General features: G+C 37.8%; 1 protein-coding gene across 7 annotated transcripts in view; it reads right to left on the reverse strand.

The window, feature by feature from the left end:
* CP (ceruloplasmin) overlaps positions 1-22757 on the reverse strand; it is a 58838-nt gene that overhangs the window by 15915 nt on the left and 20166 nt on the right. For all 7 annotated transcript variants that reach the window (XR_001488508.4, XR_006696178.3, XM_005546062.5 and 4 more), the window contains exons 8-16: positions 20674-20826; positions 19326-19537; positions 9474-9624; positions 7937-8149; positions 6626-6833; positions 5166-5305; positions 3660-3788; positions 1221-1327; positions 83-299 (exon numbers count right to left, since the gene is read on the reverse strand). Coding sequence is in view for 5 of the 7 variants with exons in the window: in XM_005546062.5 (XP_005546119.3) it covers positions 83-299; positions 1221-1327; positions 3660-3788; positions 5166-5305; positions 6626-6833; positions 7937-8149; positions 9474-9624; positions 19326-19537; positions 20674-20826 (1530 nt within the window). In the remaining 2 variants the exon portion in view is untranslated. The remainder of the gene's footprint in view (positions 1-82; positions 300-1220; positions 1328-3659; positions 3789-5165; positions 5306-6625; positions 6834-7936; positions 8150-9473; positions 9625-19325; positions 19538-20673; positions 20827-22757) is intronic.

Here is a 22757-nt window from a genome sequence, read left to right on the forward strand (position 1 = left end):
ATAGTCTCCAAAATAATTTTATTTGAAAGAGAAAATGATAAAAAAAAAAGTAGAAAAATTCTTTTAGAATAATGTAACATACCATGCATTTTATTGCTTTCTATGAATTCCTCATCATCTTTGTTTACTTTTTCGGGGTGATCAGAGTATGTTTTGATGTTGTCATCTAAGTACCAAGATTCATTCTCATCAAAAACTAGAAATAGAAGGGCAAATTCCAGTTTCTTTATGGGATTGAATACTTTCAAGTAATGTCTTCGACAGACAATCAGGGGGCCAATTAATCCACTGTAGAGATCCTGGAAACAAGGAAAATCTTCAGTAACCCTTGTGATGTAGGTCAGGATTTCAGAGAACTGAGACTTTACACCCACGGCCTCAGGAATTTTGGAGAGACTGATTGAAGTAGACTTTGCCCAGTGTGGTACTGCCAATTTAGTAACTTTTTACTTGAAGTAGTTAAATTGGAACAATGGTGAGTAGTAGGTAGGTCATGTGGTGATGCTGACATAACAATGTCTGCAGAGGCAAAAATTAACTCAGCTAATGAGCAGTGATTTTAAAAGAATCCCAAATGAACAGTGTTGGTTTGTTCTGTAAACTCATGAACTCTTGAGTATGAGCCAAGCACTATGGCAGTCTCTAAAAAATTCATAGATGAATGAAATGTATAATAATAAATAGCACCACAAATACCAGATTTACTCATTTGTTTGAGCCAGAACTCTGAATTATCAAGGAGCTACTTCCCCCTGGCTCACTTAGGCACTTCACCCACCTATCTATAACTCACTCCGTTTCTCTTCTCCCTCCTCACAGTAGAGGTCCTTGAAATTTGCCTCATGTATTACAACGGCCTCCCAACCTCCCGTCTCTTCCCTCTCCAAGCCTTCCTTCATCCACCAGAATGAATGATCTGAAATGCAAATATACTGCCATTCTTTGTCAATTTTTCAGTGGTTACCTGTGACCCACAAGACAATATCGAAACTTCCCGAATATAATCTTGAAAGGCCTTTGAGCTGTATCATGTTAGGAAATGTTAGATTTTTGTCTTGTGTGTCATAGGTAGCAGCATATTTGCTAAAGTAGATTGCAAAACAGCTTATTTTCCTAGGATTTTAACATATAATTGGACCACAGGAAAATGCTAACCTCATCTTCCTTCAATTTTGTGTCTATTTTGGGAAGTGTCACAAAACATATGATTTACATTTTACCTTAACTTGATCCACAGTTGAATAGTAAGCCCATGGAATACAAGCAGAATCCTCTGTTCCAGCTCCAGATCTTTCTGGGATTTTCCATACGTAAGTGAGAGTTTCACCTAAATTCATCAAGTGTTAATGGATGTGGTTGTTTTGGTTTATATTACACACACGCACACGCACACGCACACAGCCTGGATAACTAGGACCCAGGAACTGGAAATGTCAGTGTAATTAGTTTTTAAAAACTGTGGTACTCAAGATTCTTTTCAGGAATTTAGTTTTAAGACAAACTAAGACAACATTTTGTCATTTTTGGGTTAATTATAAATTAGCTATAACCCACTTGCCATACCACAAAGCTAGGAGGTGCACTTCCAATATTACAATTTGAAAAAAGTTTGCAACCAATCTCTTCTTAGCTTGAAGTATGTTTTCCTAACATACTTTTTTCTCTTCAGATACCAAGTGATTTTTCCCCAGTGGCTGGCACCTTTCCCGTAATCTTCTCTGCATGTGTGTATCTGGACTATGTTGTGTAATTCCCTCAGCTTCAGCATGGTCTTCCTTTCCTTGTCCTCTCTCGTGATCATCCTTAGTGAGCTTATGATTCCTGGCGAGGAGCCATTAGACCTCTTGATCTCATGAGTCACCGACTTGCCACAGTTTTGTTTACCTCGCCTCCAGTCCCTCTAATTCGATCACACCATGGGCTGTTTTGTCACTACTCCCACATACAGGACATAACCACACCCTGGGCCTTGGCACTTTGAAGACGACTAGTTGCTTCACCCTCCTACTTTGCCAAGGCTCTTACCCTCTTCCCATGTGCTCTGGGCTTTTCTCCAGTCTGATCTGCATTTCCAGTCACTTCAGGGCTTCCTGTGCAACTGCTCACAGACCTCGGCTTTTGGCCATGCCCACTCACCAATCCCAGCCACACTCATTTTCCATCCCATTTATTTAGACCACACCATTACATCTTCATGCTATCACACTAACCTGCCAGAGTCTGACAGACATTCACTAGAGAATCAAGCAAGATGACAGAGGTGGTCTCAAGTGATATGGTAGACATCTTACTTTTTCTTCAAGCCTCAATCTGAGCTGTTCCTATGTCCTCACCCTTTTTCTAAGCAGAAAATTTCACTAGAATATAAAGTATTGATTCACCACCTGCACATATTACTGTCTTGCCATCTCTGCTTTTACTTATTCTCATAAGCTGCAAAATAACATTCCCTTCTCTTTTCCACACCCCTTTACAACCTGTTCTTCTACCAGTGGTCAATGCCCAAAACTTTGGGATCATGCTTGACTCCTCTCTTCCCTAACACTCCCTAGTGCCCATTTTCCAGCAGGTCCTTTTAGCACCACCTTTAAAATAGAACCAGAATATGATAACATCTCACCACTTCAGCTGCTTCCACCATGTTCCAAATCTCGATGATGATGATGATGATGATTTTACCCAGATTATTGCAATGGTCCTTAACTGACCCCAGATTCTGTCCTTGCCCCCTTATGGTCACTTAACCACACATCAGCCAGAACAGCCCCTTAAAAAGTATCCATCAGAATATCAGTCTTAAATCTCGAGTCTGAGGTCCTCCCTACTCCATCTGGTTCCAGCTCTCCCTGGATCTCATCTCTAGCATTCTGTCCCTTGTGTGCTCTTCTCTATCCTCTGGTTGCCTTGCTGCTGCTCAAACACACCAGGCATGCTCCTATCTTCAGGGCCTAGAATCTCTTTGTGCACAATTACCTGAATTTCATTACTTCTCAATCTTTAGGTGTTTTCAACAATGCCACCTCCTCAAGGAAGCCCTCCTGACCACCCTACCTAAAAGAGCACCCTTGCTACTCTCTGGTAAGTTATTGAGAAATAGTCTTTTCCTGGAAGCCAACTTTATAACTAATAGAAGAAAAATATGGTTCTTGTTAAAGAAAATGCTCACCTATGTATATAATCTGTTTAAGATTTTACTCTGTGTTTATTAAAGAAACATTTGATGATCCCCTAATACATGCCAGATACTGGACTAGATAGGGGGAATTTAGAGTTCCAAGTGGCAGCCTCTGGCCCTTAGAACCACATGTGCTGGAGGCAGGCGTGGGAACATCCAGCCACATGCGGTGTGGTAGATGTCCTTTGAGCTGTGTTCTAGCTGAGCGAGGAGACAGCATCTCTGATTCACCCTTGAGGATTCATAGATGTCCACTACATTCGGGTTTTTCTCTTAAGCTCTCCTGTGGACTTTTTTTTTTAGTATGAACATGTGCATGTACTTGCATACACACAGATACCTCCTTGCATCCCCTCTTCACAACTACCTCCCTTTTCACTTTCTTGGTCCAGACTCTCTATGATGAAAGTCATTTGTGGAAAGGCTGTATACCCCTGTTAAAATGCCCCCCCCCCCCCCCCCGCCAACTCTGCACCATGAGTACCTGGTAATGTTGGAATAACTGTAGAACTCTCTGTTTGTACCCCATGGGCATGTATTGAGTAGGGCCTTGTGGCCATGTTTTTAAAGATAATTTTGACTTTGTCTCCAACATCTGCATGAAGTTGTGGACCTGGCAAAAGTGAAAAGGAAAAGTGGCTTGTATATCTGTCCAAGCAGAAGGTCTAACTTAGTAATAAAAGCAAAGATCAGCAAAGATAACTTGTTTCTCTCCCCATGGGTTTATGCTATAATACTCTGGGATTTATACTGCATCCCAGGGAATTTGGAATCAACACACTGGAAATAAAGATGGAGACCATTTGTTTATCTCTTAAGAGTTCTAGGGAGGTTTGGCCTGAAAGTCCTTTGCAGAGTACTGGTCTAATCATGGTGGGTTGGATATCTGGCCAGGAGTCATTTTGCAGCCCTTGGTGTGGGGATACCCCTCCCATTTCTACCCTTTATCAAATCTTAGCTTGTCTCTTACCTGGTAGGATTTTTGTGCTCCAGGAACAATGCCATTTTGCCTTGGTGTCTTAGTGTAGGGGTTGAGGATAACCAAGCCTCAGGGGAATGCTGACCATATGGGAACACAGTGGGGTGGGGATAGAAGTGGGGATCCCTGCAATTGATAGTTTTATAGAAATGTCTCAAGACCAGTGTTGCTCGAGTTCTAGACATTCTGTCTTAAAGTGAATCCTAAAAAATTGAAGGAAGCTTTTGCGCTGCTTTGTGCAGTGTGTGGTACCATTTTTTCTTTTCTTTATTTCCTGTTGTAATTAATTTCCTTTTATATATTTCTTCTTGTAATTAATCATTTATATTTTAATTTTAAAAGTAAATAGCTATAATTTGTGAGAAATGAGTAGGATGATGGGGAGAATTTGGTTAAGAATTTCATTAGGGCCAGGTGTAGTGCCTCATGCCTGTAATCCCAGCACTTTGGGAGGCTGAGGTGGGTGGATCACTTGAGGCCAGGAGTTCGAGACCAGCGTGGCCAACATGGCGAAACCTCATTTCGACTAAAAATAAAAAAATTAGCCAGACGTGCTGACTCATCCCTGTAGTCCCAGCTACTTGGGAGGCTGAGGTGGGAGACTCACTTGAACCCAGGAGCGGCAGGTTGCAGTGAGCTGAGATCACACCACTGCACTCCGTCTTGGGCGACAGAGCGAGACTCTGTCAAAATACAGAATTTCATTAGAAAATAGTTTCTGGGAACTTCACTAAAACTACAGGCATCAATTCGATAAAAACAAAATATATATAATTTTATCAGTATATGGGATAATACATTGTTTCTAAGAGAAATAAGCAATACTTTAGTATGCCATGTTATTTAATAAACTTAGGTCTTATTTTATTAGATAACTAAGTTTTAAATTTTTATTTGAACAACTTTGATATATGAACCAAGAAAATGAAACCCATAGATATGAATTGACTGTTACTGCAGGTAGCATCACATCATTAACCCACACCTAATAAACTGGAGCTATTAACATACCTAGAATTCCCAGATGTTCTTCTTCAGCTTTTCTCTCCACTGGAACACGGAATGTGCTATCAGTATATTGCCGATACACAACTTTCTTGTACTTCGAGCCTATGTAAAACTCTCCCTTATCTAAAAATGCATTTGAAACACTTTAAAAAACAAAACTAAGGTTAGTATTTGTCTTAATGAAAATGTAACTTAAGTTTTAAACTTTAAATTTTGAATAAAAATATAGTTTTTATGAGAGTAATTATAGTAGTTTTTAATCATCACTCTTCTATCCAAGTAAGAAAGAATAATAAGACTTTAAAAGTATGTGTGGTAGAAGGCACACCTAGCCATTTGAGTGTAGTCATCTGAGTCCTGGCCTCTACCCTACCACTAGTGAAAATTTCCTCCAGCTAGTCACTGCCTATTGGAACCTCAGTTTTTTCATCTCTAAAATGAGATATTTGAACAGATCGTCTCTCAGATTACTTTATAACTCTAAAATTTTATGAGTCCGGTATTTCTGATTTATAGGAACTGAAATGGACATATTTTCCCAGGCATTCCCTTTTCCTGAAGTTTTCACTTCTAATGGCACCTGTAGCCTTTTAACCATTTTACCCAATTACAAAATAAATGTTTACTCCTTTACACTGCAAACCATACTCACTACTGCTCTGCAGCTAACCAGGTAACCACTGGTAGCCACAGGTCACCAGTTGTGCTATGCACCCTGGATCCGAACACTTGCCCACCCCAATCCCTCAGATCATCGCCGTGCGGTCAGTGCATGATGTAAGTGGAATGATGGAGAGGAAGGTGCTTGGAAAAGTATGAAGAAAGGGCTAACTAGAAGTGATGAGTGATGCTGCTCTAAATGAATGTTTCTGAAGCTCTAGTAATCATCCTCTACTTACATCTATTCATACAGAATTTATTTTGTACTTTTCCATAATGCACATGTTACTGGTAATTTTGTGTCATATTTTCCTGTATAAGTTCTTGGAGGGTAGAGACTGTATCTGCTATATCACCTTCAAGCATTTAAAATATTCCATACATAACAGTTTTAAGAATGTGAAATGACTAACTGTTAGACTAACAATGAAAACTCTGAAGGAAAAATAAGCAACAAACTGTTGCTAAGGGGAATAGTATTTCTGCTCTGAATTTGGAAATTAACTTTTGTTAAGTTTGAAAACAAATGACACATGAGGGCACATGAATGTGAGAAGACACTGCAGCAGAAAAGAAAGCAAGACTCCAAAGGATCAAAGGAGGTAAATGGAAATTTTCCCTTGAGGAAATTGAGAGAAGCAGAAATGAATGAGGACAAGTTCCTAGGAAGTGTTTTGTTGTTGTTTTTGTTGTTATTGTTTAATGCAACTTTTTTTTCTCTAAAATTTGGTGTAATTCTTACTTCTCTGAAAAGGAAACCTAAAATTACAGCTGAAATTGGGAATCAGAGTCTGGAGAATTACTTCCGCTCTTGTAAATGATGCAGCTCCTTCTCCCACTGCCTCTGTGGGGAGTAATCCCATTCCACCTCCACTGCTGCAATATAGTATGTCCTCTCTCCCAGGTAGAAGGTGGAATCCTCAGACTGCCGCCTGCATTGGTTCACAGTATATTTTTGCTTCATGCCGCCTGTGTAATGATCAGTTGTAAGGCATTCAACATTAAAAGTCCCTGGAGTGGTAAATAAGAAAACATGTCACTTCTTTGCTAGTGCCCTCTGGGGCTCTCCACCTTCCTCAGAATTAATGCTGAAGTCCTTATTGTGGCCTCAGTTAGGTGATCTAGCTTTCCACACCTCTGATTACATCCCCTCCTGCTCACCCTGCTCCATGCACCAAGGCCTTTTGCTGTTCCTTAGAACAGGTCAAGTGTGTGCCTGCCTTGGGACCTTTGCACTTGCTGTTTCCTGTGCTGTCTCCCCAAAATATCCTCATGGTTCATGTCCTCATTTTATTCTGGTCTCTCCTTAAGTAGCACCTCCTGAGAGAATCTTGACCCTTTCCCCTCTCAGTCACCACCCCCTTCCCCTGCCTTATTTTTCTTTATGTACTTATAATGACTTGACATACATGTATTAATATACTGGCTTGTCTGTCTCCCTGCATTAGAATTGCAGCAGCTTAAGACATCTTATCTCTTTTGTTCATTGTTGTATTTACATTTGTTGAAGGAAGGAAAGGGTGACACTGGATTGGTCTGAAGTTTCAGTGGCATATCGTAAACCAAATAAAGCCTGAAACAAGCTAGCATATTTTCACATTTTGATTAAAATTCTTTCTCTTCTGTTTTAGTTTGTTTTACTCATTCAGAGCCAGGTCTATAGATGTCTCTGAATCTGCATGGCTACAATGCTAGAATAGAATATTCACTTGCAACCAACAAGCCTCTACTTATAGCCTACATCTAGGCTACAGAGACATGAAAAGTTTAGGTGCAGAATATTTATGGGAGTCATTCCCCTTCTAGTCTGATTTTCCAGCTCTCTTTAAAAGGACCATAATCTAAAAAGGGATCATCTTGAGGAGCCTATGGAAACGGAGAAAACCACACCCTGTTCTTTTCTTACTCCGCATTCTCCTCAGTAACTACGAAACAGACCCATCTGGTACATACTTCAGCTGATAGTAGCCTGGACTTGCTCTTTCAGAGATAGGAAGGGCATTTGGAAGGCTTGGGGAAGGAATACGTTTATCACCCAACACATTCTGCTACAGAATTTTAAACCAAAGCTACACAAATTCATCCACTAGAGACTTGGCTTTAAATAAATATACCTTCCGTGTCAGGCCACATGAGGAGTGTAAGACTTGTTTGAGGGAAGAGGTTTACTGTGTCTCTCCGTTCTCCTCTCCACAGATATGTGTTTCCTGAAAAGTATATTCCATGTACATCGGCCTCATTTCCAACGCTGAATAAGTACCACACGACCGAATCTCCTTTGCACATATTGAGACCAGGCTGATTCCCATACATGAATCCATTCATGGCTGTGAAAGTTGGGAAGTAACATTTTGGAAGTGGTTTAGATTCTACTACATGACAACCTCACAGACTTTCTAGGACCAACTTTGTTTTTTTAATTTTTAATTTTTAAAAGGCCTATTCAGGCCTGCCCACGCTTTATGTGTCAGGAGTGTCCTTGCAACTCCTTGCCGTTCCTGGCACTTCCAGAGCAGACGCTGGCTGAAAGGACCAGAGCTGAATGCATAGTTCTTGAAGTTCTATGCTAGTGTCCCTAGCAACCTGAGAATCCCACTGCTCTTCCTGGCTAAAGCAGTGATTCTGTCATTTCCAGTTCTTTAAGTGATTATATTTGTGAGCACCCAAATCTGCGAATTATAACAGCTTTTTCTGTGCACCATATACTGGGAGTGTGTTGCTGTTCTAGGTGAAAAAGTCTAATTCATCTTGAATAACAGGGAAGGTCATATGTAGGAGGTTTTTATCTTTATCTTGCATATTTAATTATTTTTGATGAATAATATTCTCAGTGCTTCCAAATATACAAAAATGCAGAATCAAAAGGAGTATTTTGAAGGTTGTGGGTAGCGTGACTAGTACCTAGCTTGAAAATACCAGTTTGTAACACAACTTTACATGTTTTTCTTCTACTAGCTACAATAATTTTTACTGATGTCCATTAATGGTGTGGGCCTTTTGAATAATGAACTCACTGTCTCTGAGCTCTAACCACTTTTTAGAATTACACTAGGTATTAAAAAAATCTAATATTAGACTTAAATAAAAATCTCTGGGGGTATTCCAGGGCACTGGTCATTTTTTGAAAGCTCCCAGGTGATTCTAATGTGCAGTCAAGGGTTAGAATCATTGAGGGCTGAGATCATCTCTTTCTGCATATTGAATAATCAAATGAGCCTGTCATTATTGAGCCACACATGAGAAAAGCATCTGCTCCAGTAGTTTTCAAACTGTAGCGTTCATCAGAATCACCTGCAGAGTTTGTTGAAAATAGATTGCCGGGATCCATCTCCAAAGTTTCGGACTTAGTAGTTCAGGGTAGGGGTCTAAGAATTTGCATTTCTAATAAGTCCCTCAGTGATGCTGAGGCTGCTGATATAGGGACCACATTTTAAGGACCATTCATGTAATTGACATATCTTGAATTAAGTGAAATAATGACTAATTGACTGACACATCAAATAACCAATGATATTACCTTCAGGACACTATTGTAATCATTTATTGAAAAATAATCAATGAGCAAAGCTCTTCACATTTTGGTTTAGTTAAAAGCATTACATATGCAGTACTAAAATAACTTGGTAGATTGGTGGATGATGCAGTACTTACAGTGCATTTTATTAGATTCCTGAAAGTCTTCATCTTCCTTATCCACCTGATCAGGTGCAGTCGTAAACATTCTAATATTATCTTCCAGGAGTAAACTCTCATTCTCATCAAATACTGTAGGAAACAAGTAGAACTCCTTGTCTACATCTTTCTGTAAATCAAAACAAAATGAGATGAAGACGGAATGAGTAAAACAGAAGACTTCCATGTGCACAATGCTATTTGTGCACAAACACACCTAAGGGAAGGAATGAGAACAGAAGTTTCTGTTTCTCTTTGTAAACTAGGGTTCATGAAATATTTCAGTTCACCACCAGAGCTTTCTTTGGTATCTGTTTAGTGGATTCGTGGTTCAATATAGTAATCTGAGCCTCTCTCTGCATCTAAAGGTTCTAACTCTGCCTTCCTGCTCACATTGCACATACCAGTTGAAGCCACCAGAGGAAAAAAATTGTTAAAATAGGAGAGAATATGGGTCTGTGCTGGAAATCAGGGAAGATGCCATCCACATTCATGAAAACCGGAAGAATTTCTGTAAGGCGGAGCAGGATGGAAGCAGATTTGAGGAAGAAATCATCCTGGATGAAGAAATAACCTCCCAATGAATTCCAACAGAGATTCAAACAATCTCCAGCCAGCTGTTCAAACATTATCACCTCCTCCCACTTCTCCCAAAGGAAGCAGAAATGCTATCTGTTCTTTGAAATGATTCAGTAGTTCAGAAGAAGGCAGTCAAAGGAATCAAACCAAATGAGCCGAGAATAAGTGACTCTCAAAGGAGAGAATAAAGATTATTGCCTGTCTTTCCCTTGAGATTAGTCCTTCAGATACATGATAAGGTGATTATCAAATTGAAAAAGTCGAACTAAAGCAAAGACCTGAAGGTTAGAGCCTGCAGAGAACTGAATCAATGATGAAGGTGATCTAAAGAAAGCTCCCATTAGCTGGGCGCGGTGGCTCACTCCTGTAATCCCAGCACTTTGGGAGGCCGAGGCAGGCGGATCACGTGGTGAGGAGATCAAGACCATCCTGGCTAACACGGTGAAGCCCCATCTCTACTAAAAATACAAAAAAAAAAAAAAAAAAAACCGGGCGTGGCGGTGGGGCCCTGTAGTCCTGGCAGCTCAGGAGGCTGAGGCAGGAGAATGGCGTGAACCCGGGAGGCGGAGCTTGCAGTGAGCCGAGATCGCGCCACTGCACTCCAGCCTGGGCAACAGAGCGAGACTACCGTCTCAAAATAAAAAGAGAAATCTCCCATAAAACGGAGGAGAGCATTTGAAGATGAAAAATATACACACTGTAATAATTTTAGAAGTTATAAAAGGAGGAGGCACAATCGTAAGAAATACTAGTGGAAGTGTTTGCCACCACAAAGGGAAAAGACTAGAGGATTCAGATTCAAAAGCCTCCTGAAAACAAGACAAAATTAGTAATAGACATCTATACCTAAAAATGTCCTGGTAAATTTTCCATTTTAAAAATGTTATCATGAAAGGAAAAAATCAGGTTGACATTGAAATTACCAAGTACAATAAATACCAGAAGAAGGTGAAGTAGCATTTATCTTTTTGAGAAGAATACATTATGATACAAAAATGTAACACCAGGTAAAGAACAACAAGTCATTTTCAGATGTATAAGGATTCCAGCAGGGACTGGTACAATCACCTATATACTGATCAACAGAGAAAACTTTAGTGAAATGTTTTCAGGCATGTTTTCTGATCATAATGCAATAAAATTAAAAATTACTAGTCATGGACAAAAAGTAAAAAAGAATGTCATTTTTGATCCAAATAACTCTTAGATCAAAGAGAAAATAAAAATGAAATATTGAGATAACAAATCTCAAGTAATTGAGATAAAGTAATGTCTGTGAGAACGCTGTAAAGAAAAATGTATGGAATGTAAACATATAAACTAAGAATCTGAAAAGCTTTTTATCTTAAAACCAAATAAAAATAAATGTAAATATCTGAAAATTTTTTTAAATTAGTTACAGAGAAAAATTAATAAAGACAAAAGCATAAATTAACAAATTTAACACAGGTAAAATGATTAAACCCAAAAATATATTTTGTGAAAAGACCAGAGAAATATATAAATCTCTGGCAAGTCTAATAAAAAAGGTGGCAAGAACCAAAAAATACCACATTAGAAATGAGAAAGGAATATAATCACATATATAGGGAAGAAAAATGTAAACCATTATATGCAATAAGTGTGATCAACTGACTTAGAAAGAAGTGCCTGACTAGACCAGTATTCATGGCTGAAATGAAATAGTGATTAAAAACATAAACAGGCTGTGTGCAGTGGCTCACACTTGTAATCCCAGCACTTTGGGAAGCTGAGGCAGGCAGATCACTTGAGGTCAGGAGTTCGCGACCAGTCTGACCAACATGGCGAAACCCCATCTCTACTAACAATACAAAAATTAACTGAGCGTGCCTGTAGTCCCAGCTACTCAGGAGGCTGAAGCACAAGAATAGCTTGAACCCAGCAGGTGGAAGTTGCAGTGAGCTGAGATCACACCACTGCACTCTAGCCTGGGCGACAGAGCAAGACTGTGTCTAAAAAACAAAACAAAACAAAACAAAACAAAAAAAAGGATGGGGGGAGTCCCATACATAAACAACAAAACTGCTCCTTTTTTAAAGTCAAAATAATTTTACAGGCAGTTTCTTTCAACTCTCTAAGGAGCAGATGGTTCCCAACTATTTAAACTATTCCTAGTTTATTTAATAGAGATAGTATAACCATGGATATTAATATCATTTATAAGCTTAAATGAGAAATTCTAAATCAAACATGATCAAACTCAGCCCACCAATATATTAAAGAAAAATTCACCATACTCAAGTATTGTTCTCCCCCAGAGTGCAAGGATAGTTTAACAAAGATAGTTTAACATTAGAAAGTCCTTAATGTAGCTGGTCATATTTATTTGTAGTTGATCACATTAAAGGAGAAAAATTATATAATAATTTCAAGAAAATCTAAAAAGAAATTTTTATAAAATATGACATTCTGGCATTAGCTCTTCCCTTTGCTTTTCTCTCAGATCTTTGCAAGGCTGCCTCTTTGAAATTTAGGTATCACATTAAATATTATCTCCACATTATCTGAACTAGAATTTCTGTTCACTATCTCATTACCCTATTTTTCTTTTTTTTACAGAACTTGTCACTTTCTGAGGTTATCTATTTCATTTTCTTTTGTTTGCTTATCTTCATCTCCTTTCCTCCCATCCCCCTCCTTCCTCCCATATACACTAGAATAAAAACCTGTCAGAGCAGGAAACTTACTTGTCTTATTTACCAGTGAATTCTGTGCCTAGCACAGGATGTTTTTTGAGCAGCTCAAGTGATTTGTTTTTTAAACAAGTGATTTGTTTTAAAAACACTCTGTGTAAACTAGAAGTAGAATAAAGCACAACCACTAGCCAATTCATACTTAGTGGTAAAATAAATAGAGATGTTCTCATTAAGATCAGACACAAAACAAGGCTACTGGCTATTACCACTATTGTTTAATATTATTTGTAATATTCTACCTATCATAATAAGGCAAGAACATAGAACAAATTTGAAATACTGGCAAAGAGAATTAGCATTATTTGTAGATAACATAGAACCTATATGAATCAGTTGGAAATTACTGAACTAAGAAATGAATATTTAGATGTCCAGCTCCAAAATAAATGTTAAGCAACTAACAGCTATTTCTATAATGACAATATGCAATTAGAAAATACCATGTAATGCATAATATTTTAAAAAATAGGAATTCAATAAGAAACATGCAGGACAAATATGAAAAAGACTAAGAATTTACTGAATAATTAAAAAAATAACTTGAATTAAAGGGCTCCTGAGTGAAAGACTAACTATAGCTAAGAGATGAATTATAGCCAAGAGATGAATTCTCTCCAACTAAAGCTATTCATTTAATGTAATAATAATAAAAACTACCAATGGCAGTTTTTTAGTTTAACAAAATTTTATTAAAATGGATCTAGAAGAATGTGCACGTGAGGGCATCTAAGAATAAAAGGGAAAATAATTCTTTTCAGTAATGGATGAACATGTTCTATCATGTATTTAAAACTTTACAAGCTATAATAATAAAAACAATGTGGTACAGGTAGGGTACAGATAGGTCACACGGTAAACTAGGAAACCTAGAAAAATCATCCAGATATATTCAAGATTTACAATGTGATAAAGGTGACACTTCAAATCAGTGAGTAAAGAATAGATTGGTTAATATATAATGCTCAGATAATCTAATAGTTGTTTAGAAAAGGTAAACTTAGAGCCTTAGAGCTCTACTCGCCAAACTCAAAATGTGTTACAAGTAGAATTTTAAGATACCAAAATGTAGATGAATATTTACTTACCTATAGAATAGAAAATAATTTTCTAAGTATGATACAAAAGGCAAAAAAAATAAAAGAATTGATAATTTGGCTATGCAACACTGAAAACAGCTATATCATCATAGGCAAACAAAAAATAAAAACACTCAACTGTAAGCAATAATGGAATATGAAAAAACACAAAAAAGAAAAAGACCTGCATTATACGTAACAAAGGTAATATGTATGTAGTATATACACACATATATATATAATATGACTTAATATGTAGATATTTTATGGATTAATAATTGAAAATGAATATCTGCCATCACCAAGAAATTGACAAAAGCAGTACAAATGGTCAAAAAAATTATTAAACTATAAATTTAAATGAGAATGAGGTGCAGTAATTCACCTATGCTGTTTGTAAAAATGTAAAACTAAGTATTAGTAAAACGGCAGAGAACAGCCTCTCTCCTACACTTTACGCAGTGATTCTCAAACTTTTCTATTGCAACCACATAAGAAGTACATTTCATGTTATGATCCTATACACACACACACACACACACACACACACACCAGAAAAGAAATTTCCTTAACACTTACTTGTACTTACTGTATGTGGTATACTTTGACAACACTTACTTGGTACTTACTGTATGTGGTATACATTGACATTGTCTCTTCTTTCCCACTTGATACTTCAAAAAATTCTACTTGCTAGTTACAACCGACTAAATGGGTCATGATCTGCAGTTTGAAAAATACTACTTTATGAAGAGCAGTTTGACAAGCACATAAGTTGTGCCTAGCCTGTAACCTAGAAATTTAAGTCCCAAGATTTGTTCCCATGAAGAAAAAATGGACATATCCTACTCTTTAGTTAAAAAATAGTATGCCAAATACACAGGGTTCATAACTGTAAAAAATTGCAAACCATCTAAATGTCTGACAATAGGGAACTGACTGAATAAATTATGGTGCATTCATATCATGAAATACTTTGCAGTCATTCAGAATAATGATGAAGTTTTTTTAATGATATAGAAAGAGAGTCATAATATTTTAAGTGTATAAAGCAAATTGCAAACAATATATGCAATTGTGATCCCTTTTTTGTGTTGAGACTATTTTCTTTTACTTCCGTATATTTTCATAATTTTAAAAGTGTTTATGAAATACTTTCATATTAAACTGATTTTTTTTAAAAAAATAATAGTTATAAAGGTCAGGAACTTGCTTTAGAAATTGATTGACTTCACATTGTGTTGTATGCATTTAGACAAGATAACCGTTCCTTGTCAGCTTAATATATTTTAGCTTGCCCAGGGCTTTAACCTATATTCATTCCATTTGTTTCTTTCAAAAAGAAAGAATGCAACCCATCAAGATGCGTCAGCAGGGCAGGTTTCATCTCCATTTTACTGATGATTCAGATGGACATGAGAAATACTAAATAACTAATCTGTAGCCACATGACTAGTAACTGAGAAAACCAGGATGAGGACTTCTGATGCCTCTGTAGGCCTTCCTGTGTTGTGATTTCTCCATTTGCAAAATGAAGATAATGAAATATGCAGAAGGTAAATCTCATTTTAAATCTCAACTCATTGAGCATCAGTTCTTTGTCTACAAAATGAGCATAAAAATACATAGCCTCTTGTGTTGTTGCAAAGGTTAAATAAGGTAATATGTGTGACGGTACCTGGAGAGAGTTTAATAAATATTAGTCTTGTTTTATTCCTTCCAAAGTAAGCACAAAATCAAGAATAGGAATCTAAAAGTAGAAAACCTTTTTTTCTTTTTCAGTTACATATTTAAAAAAATTTTTTTTTTTTTCAAAACAGAGTCTGGCTTTGTCCCCCAGGCTAGAGTGCAGTGACGCGATCTCTGCTCACAGCAACCTCCGCCTCCCGGGTTCAAGCAGTTCTCGTGCCTCAGCCTCCTGAGTAGCTGGGATTACAGACATGTGCCAGCACGCCTGGCTAATTTTTGTAATTGTAGTAGAGACAGGGTTTCACCATGTTGACCAGTCTGGTCTCAAACTCTTGACCTCAAGTGATCCACTGGCCTCAGCTTCCTAAAGTGCTGGGATTACAGGTGTGAACCACCGCACCCGGCCACATATTTAAAATTTTAAGTGATCGTATTACCATTTACAAAGGTCAAATAAAAATAAAACATCTCGGCGTAATCTTAAAAAAAAATCCAAGATCCATATAAGAGGAACTATAAAATACTCTTGAAAAACACAAATGTAGACTTGAACAAATGGAAAGACATACATTCTTATGTAGGATGACTCAACTTCATAATTATGTCTGTTCTCCCTACTTACATCGTTTGAAACAATCCCAATAAAACACTATCAAGCCTTTTTCTGGATCTAGGTAAGTTTTTCTAAGGTTCAGTAGAAAGAATAAGTAAGCAAAATTAGTCATTAAAATGAAGGAAAAGAAGAGAAATGAGACATAGCTATAGCCATTAAACATACTAAAGGGCCCTCCAATTAAAGCAGTATAGTATTGGTGCATGAATAGATAAAGACCAGCAGAACAGCATAGAAAATCTAGAAATAGACTCACTTATGTATAAATATTTTAGTAGATGATAAAGGCAGCATTTCAATCAATGCGGGAAAGTTTAGCTTTTTTGTGGATAACTGGATAGCCATATAGAAAAAGATAAATAGGATCCACTCCTTGACTGTACCATTTATTTCCTATCAGATTTGTGCAAATCCCCAAATTTGACAATATAGTTTGTAATAATGCTGTGGAAACACAGATAATCTCACTTGTAACTTCTGGAAATACAAACTGGCACAACTACAGAGGGGGATTTGGCAATATTTCACAAAACTGTATAAGCATTTACCTTTTGTTCCAACAATACAATTTTTAGGAATTTATCATAAAGGTATGCTGGCAAAAATACAAAGAGACGTGAACAAGGCTAACAAAGCTGTACATTATTTTGTATTTGTGAAGGCAAAGACTAGAAGCAACCCAAACACTTGTCAAATAAGGGACTGATTGTATAAACTGTAGCATGTCCACACATCAGAGTAATATATACTATGCAAAGAAATGAGGAATGAGCAATATTTCCATACAATACTATGAAGAGATGTTCAGATTCTATTGTGAAGTGAAAAAAGCAAAGATATGAATACACACACATTTGTTTATTTAAAAATGGAAGGATAGGCTGAGGCGGGCGGAAAATACAAAAAAAAATTAGCCGGATGTGGTGGCGGGCGCCTGTAGTCCCAGCTAGTCTGGAGGCTGAGGCAGGAGAATAGTGTGAACCCGGGAGGCGGAGCTTGCAGTGAGCTGAGATCCTGCCAATGCACTCCAGCCTGGGTGACAGAGCGAGACTCCGTCTCAAAAAAATAAATAAACTATAAAGCAAAAAAATAAATAAACTATAAAGCAAAAAAATAAATAAATAAGTTTACTATAGTGAGTTATGAATATTTTACATAAAATAATATTACAGTTTTAAAAGCAGTTGCTGAAACAGAGGAGTATAATGAATTAACCCGTATATCCAGTGATGGCAAAACTATGTAGAGAAGAACTATTCCAGGTGACTTTAAATATGTAATTTGGCTAAAAATCTCTGGTAGGATCTACCCTAAGGACAAAAAGATTGGCAAACAAATCTTAAACTGTTTTTAGTAATCATATCGTTGATTGTAGTGTTGTAATTGTGATTCTGAGACTGTTGTATGTGTGTTATAAGATGAATCAAGTGAATATGTTGGTGTCATTAAAAAAATAAGATTTTTTAGTGCAGTTTAAGGCAGATACAAATATAAGATTGATGCAGTCAATAACAAACCAAAAAATCTGTAGACTCAAATTTGAATAGAAAGTATTAGTATGAAATCATGATGAATTCATCTGAAAAGTCTTTTCCCATGTTCTTCCACTGAAAAGGCCCCGAAACAATTGTTTGCCCAATAGCAACAAGCAGCTCTAGTGCCCACATTGTGGTTCCAAAAATGATTCCTCACTAAAAAAACAAACAAACAAACAAAAAACAGGGCTTTTGGGAACAAATGGTTCCAGTTCTGGCTCAGAAAATGTGCAAAATTAACCTGGTGTCTCATTATACTAGAAAGCAAAGAATCTTCAGACTACTATGATGTAAAAATAAAGGAATCAACCTGAACAAGTCCTTCGGTATCAAAAAGGATACTTTGAACGTCAGTAGGAATAATGGCAGTGAATCGTAACACACCAAATATGCTTAAATCCGTGAGTGCACAATACTACTTAAAAGTAAAAAAATTATTTAGAGGCTTTTGAAGAATGCTAGAGGAGAGTGATTAATTTGAAAACTTGTAAATACAAGGAATGAATCAAGTATTTGTCATACCCTTTCTGTATACTGTGTACCTCAGGGTAACCAAATAATTCATTAAGACGTTTCTGTTTATAGAGAAGTATGCCAGCTAATAAAGAAAGGAAGATGGAATTAGAATATTACCATTATGCAACCCTGATTAGTTTATGAATCTAGGAAACCATCATCAGTGCTGATAACATCTCCAGTTAAGGGCCAACTACAAATTATGTACTCCCTGATGGAAGTGCCCAGTACCACATTTGAAGCAGTCTTGAAAGAAAAAAAAAGAAATCTGAATTAGATCAAACTTTTAGATCTAACTACTAGTTGTAGGAAATAGAAGCAGAGAGAAAGAACCATGTTTTAGCGAACGCCAACATTTTTGGCACCAGGGACCGGTTTCACGGAAGACAATTTTTCTACAAAACGTTGGGAAAGGGGAGTGGTTTCTGTGAAACTATTCTACCTCAGATCATCAGGCATAGATTCTGATAAGGAACGTGCAACCTAGATCCCTCACATGCATAGTTCACAATAGGGTTTGCGCTCGTATGAGAATCTAGAGCCACCACTGATGTGACAGGAGGCAGAGCTCAGGCGATAATGCTTGCTTACCTGCTGCTCACTTCCTGCTGTGCAACCCAGTTCCTAACAGACACCTAACAGGCTCACCTCCTGCTGTGTGGCCCATGGGTGTGTGTGTGGGGGGGTGTTGGGGACCCCTGTGTTAAATGATACCATACGATAAAATAAATAAAATCAAGACATGGGAAACTTCTACCAGACCGATGACTCTTGCAACAGAAAAACTGCAAGTAAACAATCCTAGGAAACATATAAATTGATTGTAATATGTGTAATTGTTTGGATACTGATCCAAACAACAGACCTAGTAAGTCAATTGGAGAAATGTGAACATTGATTGGCTATTTGATAACTTTAAAGAGTTATGATGTGTGTGGTTATTATTTTAAGGTGTGATCATTGTGGGCATTTTTAAAGAAGTCCTTATCTTTTAAAGGTATATACTAAGGTATTTTTGGAGATAATGATGAAGTTAGATATTTCTATTTCTGTCAAAGGATCATTTTCAAAGAGATTGAACAATTTTTTCCCCCAATTGCACTTACCTGTCTCCCATTTGCATGTAAACTTCCTTTCCTGCATATTTTCATTGGCCCAATAAGCCCAGTGAATATATCTTTAGTGGGATCCACAGCAGAATAATACATCTTAGCTAGACACACAGGATCTGCATAAGTGGGTCCTACTTCTTCGGGGACAGTCCATTCATAGGTGAATGTTTCTGTGGGTGCCACATGGGAGGCTGAAGGAGGCACACCTGTGAGAAAGGTCACAGTAGAGAGGTGAAGTGTGCTTTCTAATATGGTCATTTGAGCCACAAAGTAGACTAAGTTTAGTCTAGAATAACCCACTTTTGAGTTCTTTGTTATAAATTGGAATGGAATCCCACTTATGCTCTGGTGTCAGATAACAGACTGATGTGACTGCATCCAGACAGACTCTTCTAAACCTTCTCCTGGGATTGGTGTCCCTCTTTGTGCTCACACATCTTCCGGGAATGTCCCTAGCACCTTTCAGGTTATTTTGTGTGTATTTCTCTTGAACAGAGCTTAACTTTCTTGAAGGCAGGTGCTGACTCTATATTTCTATCAGCTAGAACAATGCCTGGCAATACAGTGTAATCAATGCATTGTCTATTGAATAAAATGGAACTGAAAATAATTGTAGAACTGAAAGGAACTTTGCAGGTGATCCTATTTAAATCTCTCAGATTTACACTCGAGAGAACTGAAGCCAGAAAGACTGAATAACCTGCTCACAGTCATACTGCAAGTGGTAGCAAAGTCTCCAGTCTTCACTGGTCCTTCTTGATATGTAAAAATAGTGAAAAAATCCACATGATGAAATATTTTATATCATTTAAATTATGTTTCTAAAACCCTTGCAATGCTAAAAGAACAAACTCTGATTATGAAATTAAAATAACATTTATTTGCTATGATCTCAACCATATTTAAAATATATATTATATGTATACAGATGAAAGTGGAAGAATTATATAAAAATATGAGTGATTGTTTATAGAACTATAGATAATATTTTGGGCTACACCTTTCTAAATTCTTCAAATATTCTAAAGTTAACATGGTACAGTCTTATAAGAACTGTTTTAAAAATTAAAAATCACCCAGAGTACTCCAGAAATGTATAATTGATACAACCCAACTAAATTACTCTCAGGATTGTCAATAATCATCCAATTAAGGCAGGACAAAATTCCATAAACCAGTTGGAGGTAGGAGAAGGGGTTTATTTGTTTCCTGGCATGATGCCTAGAAATGATATATGAGCAGTTTCCTTGGGAGTTCCTGCCTTCAGTTTTTGCAGGACACTGTAAGTGACCAGTACAGTGGGTTATTAAACATTGTTGATTTGTTACAGTGCTGTACTCACTTCCGCTCTGGGGGTTGTAATGTGAGGAATAGTATGTGCCTTCGTTGTTCTTATTGAATCTCACCCCAATCGGCTCCATACTGAGGGGGTATGCTCCTTTGTTATGGAATGTTACTCTGATGGTGTCTCCCACCTCTGCCCAAATGACAGGACCTGGGAACAAAGAGAGAATTATTATCCTTCCTTGGTATATAACATGCAGAATGTATAAGATAGTTATCTTCTTTGACTGTGTTCTCTGGCAAGAACTACTAGGAGCAACATGCTTATTTGTGGTGAATGGAAAGCTTGGTTTTTGAAAAATCCATAATCAATCTGATATGTAGAGGTTGGAAGGAGAGAAGGGCTTTTTAATCAACTTCAGATTAATGAAATTGATTATCATTTTTGTACAAGCCAGTTAGTAAGTTTACACATCTACAAAAACTATTCAGAATGTTGACACTCCTCAGCCTAATCTTCTGTTGGCCAGAGGTGTGTCATTTGTACCAAGAGTTAGGTGCTATAAACTTTGACCACCCAAAGCAGGTAAGTTGAATTGTTTTGGATGTGAAGGATAACACTGTTTTGGATTTTCCATGACCAAAATTAATGATTACCAATTATAGAATAAAAATATATATTTTACATAAATATTTTATGTACTATACAAAATGACATTTATTGAGAGCTTCCTGTTTTTCTGAGTGTTTATGTCTAGTAACTCATTTAATCCCTATACCAACTTTAGTAACTATTGTTCCCATTTTACAGAAGGGAGCAGGGACAGACAGTAATTTTCTTTTTTCTTTTTTCTTTATTTTGAGAGGGAGTATCATTCTGTTGCCTAGGCTGGAGTGCAGTGCCATGATCTCCGCTAACTGCAACCTCTGCCTCCCAAGTTCAAGCGATTCTTCTGTCTCAGCCTCCCAAGTAGCTGGGATTACAGGCGCTCGCCACCATGCCCTTCTAATTTTTGTTCTTTTTTTTTTTTTTTTTTTTTTTTTTTTTTTTTTTTTTTTAGTAGAGATGGGGTTTCGCCGTGTTGGCCAGGCTGGTCTCGAACTCCTGACCTAAGTGATCTGCCCTCCTCGGCCTCCCAAAATGCTGGGAATATAGGCGTGAGCCACCGCGCCCGGCCAAGTTCAGTAACTTTCAAAGGTCACGCAGCTAATGTATGCATTGGGTACTCACAAAAAAACGGCTTTTTATAAGAGCCTCCAATTCTTGTAATACCTTGTTCAAAAAGTACTATACCTCTGAGTCACTGCTAGAAAAATAAAAGTGAAGAGCCAGGACAATCTGAATCCATACTCTATTTGCTCACCCACTAGGCTTTTCTGCCTGAGTGCCTTGGCGAGAACAGGTCTCTGGACTCTGCCTAGGGGCAGCCTGCAGAGGGCTCTAGGACAGATCCTGCTTGTCTCATTATAGCCTGGGTTTGTTTTATTTATTTATTTATTGAGACGGGGTCTCGCTCTGTCACCTAGGCTGGAGTGCGGTGGCAGGATCTCAGCTCGCTGCAAGCTCCACCTCCCGGGTTCACGCCATTATCCTGCCTCACTCAGCCTCCCCAGTAGCTGGGACTACAGGCGCCTGCCACCACGCCCGGCTCATTTTTTGCATTTTTAGTAGAGATGGGGTTTCACCGTGTTAGCCAGGGTGGTCTTGATCTCCTGACCTTGTGATCTGCCCACCTCGGCCTCCCAAAGTGCTGAGATTACAGGCGTGAGCCACCGCATCCGGCCCTAGCCTGGATTTTATTTCTAAGGGAACATATCTTTAAGTGCGGAGGCTCACAACTTAGTTATCTATTTAAACCAAGTCACATAAATACACAACACACAATTCCCCTTCTTCTTTGAAGAAAAAAAATAACCATTTGAAGTCAGGTCAGCATGGGTGTTTGTGTTTGTGTGTGTGTGTGTGTGTGTGCGCGCACGCGCGTGTGTTTGTTTGTTTCTTTTTTTTTTTTAAGATGTAGTCTTGTTCTGTCTCCCAGGCTGGAGTGCAGTGGCAGGATCTTGACTCACTGCAACCTCTGCCTCCCGGATTCAAGTAATTCTCATGCCTCAGCATGGAGGCACGAGATACTGGGATTACAG

Source organism: Macaca fascicularis, chromosome 2, assembly GCF_037993035.2.
Source record: "Macaca fascicularis isolate 582-1 chromosome 2, T2T-MFA8v1.1".
NCBI lineage: Eukaryota > Metazoa > Chordata > Mammalia > Primates > Cercopithecidae > Macaca > Macaca fascicularis.